This window comes from Ambystoma mexicanum, chromosome 4q (genome assembly GCF_040938575.1).
Source record: "Ambystoma mexicanum isolate Mex_15411 chromosome 4q, UKY_AmexF1_1, whole genome shotgun sequence".
NCBI classification, from domain to species: Eukaryota; Metazoa; Chordata; class Amphibia; order Caudata; family Ambystomatidae; genus Ambystoma; species Ambystoma mexicanum.
This window is the reverse complement of record NC_090928.1, coordinates 753146104-753158286: the sequence shown is the minus strand read 5'-3', so window position 1 is coordinate 753158286 and position 12183 is coordinate 753146104. Positions and strand designations below refer to the sequence as shown.

The 12183-nt window shown below is 40.7% G+C and overlaps 1 protein-coding gene across 1 annotated transcript in view; it reads left to right on the top strand.

Moving 5' to 3' along the window:
• TASP1 (taspase 1) overlaps positions 1-9845 on the top strand; it is a 2293647-nt gene extending 2283802 nt beyond the window's left edge. Inside the window, exon 14 of the mRNA XM_069608337.1 lies at positions 8618-9845. Within this exon, the coding sequence (XP_069464438.1) occupies positions 8618-8710 (93 nt within the window). The 3' untranslated portion in view covers positions 8711-9845. The remainder of the gene's footprint in view (positions 1-8617) is intronic.
• Positions 9846-12183: the final 2338 nt, after the last annotated feature.

Genomic DNA, 12183 nt, shown 5'->3' with positions numbered 1-12183 from the left:
CTGGCCACGTAAATGTGGAAATTCACGTGTGACATTCTCTTTTTCATAGTCATAATCTAGTGTAATCAAACCCACCTTTCACTTTCAAAGGGCATTTCTGTTTTCCATTCTCACGCCTAATTTACAAAAACAACCTTTACTAAAACCTCTATAACTCCCTCAGTTTTCATGATAGAAACGAAATTTCAACTCCTACTGGTACCTGACACCCATAGAACCCAAAACCGCACATCAGTACGATTCTCCTGTTATCGCGAATATCGCGCAAGGAAAAGTTTGCCGCGAATTACAATTCTGAAAGAATTCTACATGTGTGAAAACGACTTTGAGATTTCAAATGCTTTCTTTGGACTAAATCATTGTTTGTGACTTTGTGCAACTGTTCAAATCGGCTCCGATAGGAATGTACAACAATTTAAGTATTTTTGAACATATTTGGTGCTTTTGCCCAGTCAATTCTAAAGACAGTTTTAAAGCCAGACTGACAGCTGAAAAGTCAATTCCGTTTTTCTCTTGTGGTTGAAGTGGGAAGGTGGGACTGATATTCTGTTTGATTTGTGCTTTTCCTGAATACCTGCTCTCACCTCACATCTATTAAATTGCCTATTGGGGCTTGAGGGGGATTGCAGGGGGAACCTCTAACAATAGTGCCATCTATCCACACCAACACAAAAGTATTTTTTTCTGTGATGCATATGTTTTTGGTGCTCATTACTTGATTCCTAGTGTACTAAAAGATATTATTCAATGTTTTGTCACCCCATTGGTGATTGTTGTTTATCTATTAAAATATACTGTGATTACATTTTAAATACATAAATAGATATTTACCTTTGCAAACTAGCCTGATTCCTGGTTCAGTGTGACCGGGAGGATTTCAGGAGAAGGGTGTGATATGAGTGGTATATCGTTCAGAATATTGAACTTATAGACAAAAATAAATAAGGGCTTCAATTGCGCACTACATGCTGGGCTTGACTTGGGTGTGTGCCAGATTGAAATCACTTACACCCTCCCTGACTGTTTTTGAGTGTGATTCCATGTCACGTAAATCTAATTTTATTGACCAGGACATAGTTGAACTTGGTGTGGCTGATCAGGACATAGCGGTTGGGGAATGCCACAACTTGGCTAAAGTTCATCAGCAAACTTTATATCAGCATCTAACTCTGTCTGTTTCAGAGCGGGGAAGTGGCCTGATCCATGACATTGCGGAGGAATGATTTTAGGATTTATATCAATCTTTAAAACTAGGGAAGGGGATTAAACTGGAAGAACTTACACCTCCAGTCCATTCACGAATCAAAGCTATTTAACCAATCGCTTCCATCGAATACCATCCCTTGAGAACATACTCAGTAAAGACATAACAAAGATTTTCTTACCGACTGTGCATAGCCCCTCTAATTGGGCTATAGTTGAGTTCACCTCCCCGGCCATTACAGCCTTGCTAAGCTTACATCAACACGATCTAAAGAAGATGGTTTTTCAATTTACTGTCTGTAGGAAGAAAATTAGTATTTATGTGACTTGGATTCCCCCCTCCCTTCTGTGCCACAGACAACAACTACCCCCAGACTACGGCCACTTGACTTTAGTACTTTGGGAGGCCGAAATCCGAATACACCTATTGTAAAAGCTAGGGAATCTGGTGTGAAAGATTTTACCACCTCTTGGAGACCAGACTCCTTTAATTATCCTGTCTCTGGGCGTGCAGGATCCTCACAATGTTGGGGCTCCCTGAGATGAGCCTCCTGCAACATGCAAGGTTTTAATTTGTTCTTGTTAAATCCAAACAGGTTAGAATTACTAACATCCTATGATGTAATCTTACTGCAAGGGACCTGATGTATTGATATATATGTGGTTTTAAGTACACCAGCCAAGCAGAAAACACGTGGTCGCTTGACCGGCGGCCTGGTATTGGAGCCAGGGTTTCTCTACACCTAAAGCCACTGTTAGTTGGCAATAGTTGTTTGTATGTTTTATCAGCAATATTACATTACAGGACAAACCTGAAGGCAGCTGTGTTAATTATAAATATATATAGTGTGACAAATATTCTAGCCTAATAAGTGCGAAGGTGACTGAACTGTTAGATTATTGGTACATTCGCTATTCCTGGGGTGGGGAAGGGTTTGTTGCAGGGGACTTGAATGAATATATGTTCTGAAAGGAGGACCTACAAGTCTTGCTGGACTCAAATGTATGTCCTGGTACATCCTCAATATCTTTGGGAGGATCTCCTAAACTAAATGGATGGAAACAACCTCTGGAAATTTATAATTTAGTTTGCCTTAACTTAAAAGCGATAAAAAGTCCATACATGCAAAACACCTGGACAAATGGTAGTTCCTCCTCTTGTATTGATTATGAATTTATTAGTGAAGAATTACGGCATGACTTTAGCCCGATTCCTTCGATACAGTCCAATATTAGTGACCACCTATTATTGACAAGGGTTGGCTCAACGGAAAAGGCCAGGAAGCAAATGGCCAGACAGCAGTGTAACCATTGAATGACTTTTTATATAAAGATCCTATATCTATTATGAATGGGTTGCTCTATTGAATAGAATATAGCTTTATTTTCGGTGTAAGAACTACAAAAGCAACAGCGCATAAAATCACTCAATGCAATATATAATTGCTTAGTACAAATGACAGCATATTTGATGTTGCTCTATTATGGTGGAACCTGAATTCCACAATGCTCCAAATGTTTGATTATCTAAGGCTGTATAGAGTAAGTGAAGTGAGGGTTGGGGGTGGGACTTAGCACCTTTAATATAGCCATTCATCAAAGGAAGATGGAGTATCAGAAGGGTCAAACTTTACTTTAGAAACGTGTCAATTTAACAAACGCGACAACCACTGCGTATCCAGTATTGTTGACTACCAAGTGCAAAAATTGGTTTTGTCAACTTCGAAATACATTACACAGTGCTAATTTGCAAATTATTTTTGATTTCCATTCGAATGATTACAGAAAGTTCTGGTCCTTCTTTAGAACATATTTAGCTGGCTGCTCTGTGCAGGAATTGAACCCCATTTCTGAGTCAACCTGGTTATCATATAGGGGGTCTTTGTATTACAATCCCTTAATAGGGTGTTCCTTGTCTAGGCATTAGTCTAAGGAATGAAAAATATTGACTGACTTCGGAACTGAAGATATCGAAGTGGCAATAAAGCACCCAAAAACATCTAGGGCAGCTGGTCCTGATTCACTACCAAACGTAGTATTTAAAGCAAATCCATCGCTTGGGCAGAGATATTGGACCTCATTACAACTATGCCGGTCCGGAAACAACAGTGCTGGTAAGCTTACCGGCACCTTTGTTTCTGTACCGGCATATAACAGGTCTGCCTGCCGAAGCCGCCGTGCCCGGCAGGTCTGACCCTGCCGGGCACAGCAGCCACAGTAGGCAGACAGTCATGGAAGCACTGGCACCGTTAATACCGGTGCCATTGCTTCCGTGTTCCCCATTCCCACAGAGTCCTATCGGAATCTGTGGGAATGGGGAATTACAATTTACCAGTGCCTGACTTTCCGGCCCACAGGGGTTGTAATCCTCCAGTGGCACCGGCAAGTCAGGACCCTGTAAATGTTTACGAGTCCGGCGGCAACCCACCAGTAGCACTGGCACGGTTACCGCTGGACCCGTAATGGGCCCCATTGTCTTTCTGGTTCACAGAGATTTTAACACTGGGCATGATCGCTGAAAGCTGGAGGGAGTTCATATTAATTGCTGTTTATAAAAAGGGGGGACCTGTGGACCCCTCCAACTATAGGTTTCTCGCCATGCTGGATACCAGCAGCAAGATCTTTGCCACACTCCTTCTGAAAAAAAGTAACGTTTGGGCAGAAATAGCGGCCTGCCTGCATAGATGTCAAACCAGCTTTTGCAAGGCACACAGTACAATACATAACAATTTTGTCATTCAGTATCTTCTTCCTGATACAATTGCTCGTAAGCGAAAAATCAACCTTTGATTGGTAGATTGTTCAAAAGCTTTCGACACAGTCTCTCGATCGATGCTTTGGCATAAGTTATCTCAATGGGGACTCGATCCTGTTTTATTACATTTTCTTAGTGCTTTCTACACTAATACGACGGTTTCTATCTGATTGTCTCAGGGGGGTTTATTATCTCGCCAAATTAAAACCAATATTGGCTTAAAACGGGGGTGTGTTCTCGTACCCCTGCTGCATAATCTATACACTTCTGAGTGAGAAATATCTCCCTCGCCTTGGTAAAGACCCAATACCCTGGCTGATGTATGCTGACAATACGATCCTAATGGATCAGACGGCAATTGGTCTCCAGGGTACTATTAACGCCTTGGGCGTTTATGCTAGTATGAACAATCTTAACATAAACTCGTCAAAAACTGGCCATGGCTGGGAAGGCACGACAAAGGGAACCTTTTGTATGGAAACTGACATCTATTTGGGATTTTCTATTCGCTCTTTTCCAACTTGTTCACACTATGGTGATTACATTACAGCTTGCATACTTAAGAAGTGGCAATTTATAAAACATTTAGTGGCAGGCTCGGGAGGCAACAATATGGAAAGTTCGATATATATCAAACAAGTATTATCCCTGTCCTGACATTTGGTCATAAGATATAATCAGAGTCACATATGGGGTGGTTGGACAGGTTTGAGGGGAAGATTCTAAGATCTATACAATGTGCCAAAAGCAACACCGGTAGAAGCCTTGCGATGCGAACTGGGAGTGCGTTCATTACACGCTCACTGGTTATTAAAGATAAGCAAGCTCGATTGTTGAGATCGCCAGAGGATAATAAGCTCATGGGACTTATGGCTGTAAGATTACGCATGAAAGTTGCAAATTATTTTCTTCGATCGCTAAAAAATACTGTGGTGCGTCATTGTGAAATTATTAATTTTTCAGTAGCCGATCTAACTGATATGCCAGACTATATAAATCAACTCAAGAAGAAGACTTGGGCCTGCTATAGACCCGATTCTATCCATAAATTAACGACAAACAGGCACTACCAGGAATATATTCACCAGGGCTTCGTTATTGATTGGCAGTGTTCTTATTTGTTATGGGAATTTCTCATCTACCTTCGATTAAACATCCTCCCAACATATGAATACACAGGGAGCTGGGGAGGTGTTCTGTACAAAGGTAGAATATGTTGTCTGTGCCACAAATATGTGGAAACCAGCTGCCATCTATTGTCGAAATGTGAGGCACTGAAAAAACAGTACTGTAAAGCATATGCTGCACTTGTAAAGTTGGAGAATATCCAGGCAGAACAATTTTGGGGTTCCCTTAATGGAGCTATGTCACTGGTTATTACTGGGGCAGCTTATTATGTTTGGTTGGAGGATGTGAAAGTTCTACTAGGTTTGGAGCAGTTGACTTAAGGGAATATTTATTGGAATAGGGTGCCTTGAATGTTGTCTGGGTTATTTTCATATAGATTGTCAATTGGATAAACTGCACTGTTTCTATTCGAATAAATTGGTTATTATAGGAGTATGTAGCCTATTTTAATTATGTTTTATTTTATGTAATTGATAATTGTGGTATTTCGTGCTTGGTGAGTATTGTAAATCTTAATGTTTTATGATCAATTTGTGTTTAAGGTTTGATTCTGTTTAACCAAAATGCACAATAAAAATAAAATAAAAAAACAAATAAATTTCGTAAAATAACCTAACGACTAAGCATAACATAGCTTCAAAGCATAACAGCATAGCATGAAATAATAACATCAATTTGTTTAACAATGAAGAAATTAATAGGAGATGGATAGATCAAGGCATCTCTGTATAGGGCTGTGTATGTTAAAAGTCTCGAGTCAACTCTGTATAGGGTTGTATATGTTAAAAAGTGTATGTGTGTGTGGGACGAGTTTAACTGCATAGCTTTGTGTGTGTGGCATGGAAGTGCTGTATGAAAGGGACATTTTTTTGGGGTGTATGAGTTAAACTACACAGGAGCTGCATGATTTGTTGTGGCCATTTCATTGCACTTTTTCCGCCATGTCAACAGGGTCAGGATAGGTCTGGCCACTTGTTGATTGGTCACTGTGATTTCCTGATTGGCCTAACGATTATCTCGTGGGGGGTTTGAAATAGAGTGACCCAAAGAGTGTTCTCTAATTGATGCTGCACAGTCCCTTAAACGAAGTTGGGTTGGATTGATCCATTCTTCTATGTGCTGACAGCTATATTTCATTTCCCTAACCTGCAAAAAACAGCAGTACTTTGATATTGGACAGTTACCAGTCCAAGCAGAAAAGGGCAATGTTGGACCTGTCATAGCCCCACAGGCATTTAGAAAATAGGGTATACTTTAGGCTGGCAATGCTCAGAAGACAGTGGCGTTAAATGCTTTCCTTCTGAATCACTAGTGACATCATGGGATAGTGAGTAGCCAACACCTGCATTGGAATAATCAATGTTGTATGCTGGCAAAATAAAGATATTGATCCTAATGATCAATCACACACTCATAAATCATTGCTTTTAATGGAAGCCAATTTCTTTTTGCGTTTTTTTTTAATTTAGTATATTATTTATTTCAATATACATCTTTTCTGGCAAATTCACATTGCTTCCGAAATGTAAGTACAGGAACCGTTGTAAAGTTTAGTGGTGAAAAGTCTACTTCTTTGCAACTAGGTTTGCAAGGAGCTGGGGCTAAAATGTATAAATACAAGTCACTGTTTTGTACTCATTAGTTTTTCTGTAAAGGCTACAGTTTGGTGCTGGAAGGCCATCATACATTGATTAAATTGAGTGCTAACTAGGATGTCTTTTAGTAATTTTAAGATTTCTAATGTACAAACAACCACACAGGGCTTGGGGTTCCTTTGAGGACCGGTGCAGAAACATTCAATGTGATGAGACATAGGTATTCCACTTCCCACAGATTCACATGATGCTGATTCTTGTGCCCGCAAAGTCAAGAGCAATTCTTAATAATCCATTGTAGTAACCATCATTTGAACTTCAGACCTCATTGCAAAACTGAGCTTAAGCATTGCTGATCTCCACTGTGCAATTACCAGTAATCATGCATGTGGTGAGGGGACTAGAAAGCCATAATTTTCCTACTTTTGGGAGCACTTTACTGCATTTTACTTTACTGCATTTGTTCAGTGAATAACCTATCCCTCTCTATCATGGGCAGCGCTGGATGAGAATGAAGGGAAAGATGTTTCCGAAAATGTCGCTGATTGGCTTTACTGCACTTGTTTTGATATATTGAGAATGAGGCCCAAAGTGAATTTGAAAAAGAATAGTGCCATAATTTAGGAGATTAAATAAGGGAAATGTGTTAGAAATGTTACTTTTCAATGTTTATAAGCTTAGACACACCAAGAAGGTTTGCTAAAACCATTCCTTTGATGTGGACAATGGCTGACATGTAATATAACTGTTTTGGTACTTTGGTGTTTTTCGTGTTTATGGCGTTCAATTCTTTATATATGTACATAAATATTATAAATTTAAGGTTCTTGCAGAATGGCGTGGCACAGTAATTGACTTGTGAAGATCGGAGTATTTTTTGTTCTATTTTAATAAAATAGCGTACTTTAGATAAGAAATCAGATTTGGCAGGAAACAGTGTGCTGATGCAGTAAATGGAACAGTCACCGGGGACAATAAATGCGTGGGCATGCATAGATTAAGGACAACCAACATTAGACAATTTTAAGTGCAGGTAGGTGGTACGGCCAGCTGTGTAAGGGATTGTGACCATGATGGATGAAATGATAGCTCTGATGCAGAGAAAGTGAGGGACAGAGGCAGGTTAGGGAGCAGGGACATTTTTTAGTTTGAAGACAGATGAGAGGTAGGTCACAAGGGTAACTTGGAGGCGAGGAGGGAGGCTTTTAGGTTGGTTTCAAAAAATATTGGTATGTATTGTTTCTCAGATGTCCGGGGGAAGAGAATTCCATGGAAGTGGGTAAGAAGAGGGAAAGAGCGGAAGAGAGAGGAAGCACAGTGGGACGCAAGGTTCTGCAAGGTTAGTTGAGAGGCAGAGCAGAGATTACAAGAAGGCTTGGAGAGTTGGATAGAGGAGGATATATACAGTGTTGCCTTACCGTGGATAGATTTGTGAACTAGGAAAATACATTTAAATCTGGCTCTGTTTTGCATCATCAGCCATCCAGCCTCGTGATGGTACGAGGAACTAGGTTTGAAGTGAGGGAGTTCAAACAGAATCCTTGTAGCAAAGTTAATGATCTTGTCGAGAGGACAGAAAGCATAGTTGGGGAGAAAAAAGAGGATACTAACACAGTAGCCCAGTTTAGAGAAGAGCTGGGAGGAAGCAAGCAACAATAAGGAAACGTGGGACAGTCTTCTTAGGTGCCAAGGAAAATATAGGTTTGCATAGCTCTTTTAAATTACAGGTGGTAGTGTTCAAGGCAGACGCTTCGTGGAAAGAGGAATCATGATTGTGAAGGTATCAGCCACCAATAACTTTAACCTTATGCTGGTGGTTACTCAGCAGATTTTGGAAGGCCTAACTTGTTTGAAATAAAGATGGGTGTTGTGTTTTGATAACTAGCTGCATCCTACTTGCAAGCAACGCTAAACTGATAACTGTATTTCTTCACAGACTCACATTTCAAGACTCCCTCCTGGTGCTGTTGCTGGACAGTCAGTTGCAATTGAAGGAGGTGTGTGCCGACTTCAGAACTCGATGAACTAAACAACTTTCGCTTGACTATCAGCTTAATGTCATTTTACCACCATGTATGAGAATCCTGGCTCATGCTATATAAGATGTTGAGCTTCAATTTCTTTCCATTTTGTTACCTTCACAGCAACTACGTGCACTATATATCTAAAAGCCAGTGCTGCTACGGGCTCTTATTGGGAGCGCCGATTTTCTCCTTGCCCAATAGAAGATGCTGTTACCAATGCATAAGTCGGGAAAAGGATAACTTTGTCACACAATCAGTTGCTTAATAGATTAAAACAAATCTAGTACTCCAAAAATGGTATTTGATGCAATAGAAGCATCTTTCATGCATTCTTTGAAATAGGAATTCCCTGTGTTTGCATTAATTAGTAATGTTTAATGTGCTGTAGGTTTTTTTTCTTCTGTTTTAGTAAACAGTCAAACGGAGCCATTTTGACTTTACATCTGGATTTTTGTCTTTTTTATGTTCTGGATATTTGGTACCATTTTTTTTTTTTAAAGATCCAAGTTAAATTATGAGCAAAAATATTAGTTAGCCTTACAACATATATTATATGTCACTTGTAAACACTTTATAAAGATTGAATAATAGTAATCAGTCGTAAAGCTTGAAACGTATAGGATAAGTTATCGAAAGACGATGTGCTGTATTACATTGTAGGCTGTACTTTGTATGTAAGACCAATATGATGGGAATACAGACTTTTTTTATTTGTCTCATGTTTCAATATATATTTTAAGATGAAAAAGTGTAATAAACATAATTAGTAGTAGAGGGAACTTCATATTGGTCTGCTGTTTGCACAGCATTCAGTGTATTTTAACATTATTGGAATTTTTTTCCCCGGAATGCCTTCTTGTGATGGTGGCTATGCACACGCTTTTGATTTTTTAATTGATAATCGTATCCTGCAATCTCCTTGATTTTTTAAGTGCATCTTTTTTCAACGTATCCGCCCTTCCTTCATTTCATTATGCCACATTTTTTTAAATGGCGCAAGCCTCACCCAGAGACTGGGTGTTGCACACTTTATATTATGACAATGGAAGCGTCTCATAATGTGGTGACATATGCAAATAACGGTACAATGCTAACAATTGTGCAAGCAATATGTAATGCAATTAAATACACATGCTAATACTCTGGTCTTTGTCGCTTATTGAAGTTTTCTGGTTCTTGAAGTCGTTCCAGCTTTGTTTGAGAAGAGTGGTCTATCCGCCTGTGTTCTGAAACGACACTGAGGAGCTCATTTTATATAAGTGTGTAGAGAGGACGGCTTACGTTTTTACAAGTAATCTTTGTGCTTTTGTTGTCATTTGCATTACTAATTAGCAGGTGTAATCGCCTGTACAACTCACTTTTGCTCTGCAGTGCAAATTGAATAAACACTGCCTGCCATTTGCAATATTGCCAAGGGAGCCCTATAACCTCTGCCTGCTTTTTCCTGGTGCAAAAAGCAGGCGAATTCCATAGTAATCTATTGGTTTTATGCCAGTATTAAAATGTCATTGTTTCGCACAAAACACGTGGTTTTTGGAGACAGAAGAGAAAAGGGAGATTGAAAAGGTCAGGCAATAGGCCAATAATTAAGAGTGACACAGGAAGGAGTCCACTGGGGGTGGGTTCAACACAGCATACATATAGTCTGTGTAACAGAAGTTGTACACGTTTTCCCTCTGTAAGGGGCAAATGGTTAGTGTTTCTTTGTTATGACATTGTTAGGTTATGGAGTCCTGGGGAAGTGGCAGTGTTCATCACAAAGCTTTGTGGAGTAACCTGGTTCTTTAAGAGGACATACAGCATTGGATCCTTTTTAAAATATATATGTTTTATTACATTTTACAGATATAGTGTGACATACATGGTTTTTGGGCATCATTTCGTTTTCTGTTAGGTTCCTTTTCCCATCCCACCCTCGGTACTCTCCCTAACCCCAACTTTGAACGGTAACTGTGTCACTGGGTCATAGTTCTTGAAACTGAAGGTTCCTGGGTCAATATTCTGTAAGGATGATGTATGCTGGTGATCATTGGATGATTTGTGTTTCTAGGGTTTCCTTTACTTGTTATTTCTTGGGTAGTATATTTCAGGGGGGTTTATCGTCTGGTGAGGTGTATAATCCTTGCACTATTGCATTCCAGGATGTGATGTCTATGGAGCTTTCTTTTCTTCCCCTTCTTAGTGCTTCGTACCAGACAGCATTGGATCCTTAATTTTATATTCAGGTAAATTCATTGGTACAGCTCCAGTATGTTGCATAAGGCACAATAGGTAAGTATGTAGTGGAACAACCACCTCTCCATCCACTCCTAGCCAGGTCCCTGCCCAACTGCCATCCAAACAGAACATTCAGCTAGCACACATCCAATATTCCACACCATGGTTCCATGCATGCCTCTGTTGGGAAGGAAATGGTCCTATCCCACCCCTCTAGCCGCAGTCAACATGAGTAAACTATCGAAGCCAAGGGGAGAAAATCCCCCTCCTCCACGGTATTTGTAAAGAGCCCCATAACATAGAAAATTACATGAATAACACCGCCCATGTCTGAGCACCAAGACTCCATTTTGTACTAGGCCTAGACACGTTTCTTGCTAGGCCCAAAAACTGCCACTCTGTAAAGCTGCAGCACTCTCATCTCCAGTCTCTCAAAGAGAGGGACCAAGCCATCAACACACCAGGCTAGCTTAGCACAAGCCTTGTACCCACGGAAGTCCATCCGTTCCCTGTCCTTTCAATGTTGCAAATGCCCAGTATGTTTCTCAAGAATGTGCTCTGCGAGGAGCGTGAGGCAGTACCAGGCCCCAGCACTGTGTTCATCCATCTCCACTAAACTGCCAGCGCACCCCTGACCCCCGCCCCTGCCAGGCCAGAGCCCACCCTACCTCTCAGTGCCGACCCCTCAACCCCTCCCAGGCCAATAAGCATCTAACCCCCTTGTCTTGACCATTTCAGATTACCCGCCACAGATCTAAGCCTGCGCAGCAGTATTTCTTCCCAATAGCAACACACGTCTGTTCGTATTATGAGGCACCAGGGGAGGTAGACGATAGATCAAACCCCCGGGGGAGAAACTTGTGTGCGGGAACTGTGGTATAAACGAAGCCCTGAATGTGGGGGTCGGCATGTCTATATATTATGCTTTCTTCTCAAAGGTACCACTTTCGTATGATGTTCAAATGCCTACCACTGCTCATGAATTACCGATTCTTATTGTATAGCTTAGCTTAGCTTAGATAGAATGTATGGCCTGCATGACCCGGCCTTCACCACAAGATGAGCCCAGCTGACCCACGTGTAGCCAATTAGCGCCGGGTATCCCCTATGGAGCAGGCTCAGCTACATGTCTCCACCAACCAGCAACATTACTTTTTGCTTTAACAAGGTCGTCACTGATGATGCGTTTACCCTTTTTAATGTACTGCCCGTATAATTTTTGGCAGAGAGCTCTCGGGCAGCAGAGTTCTTTTCTGGCATA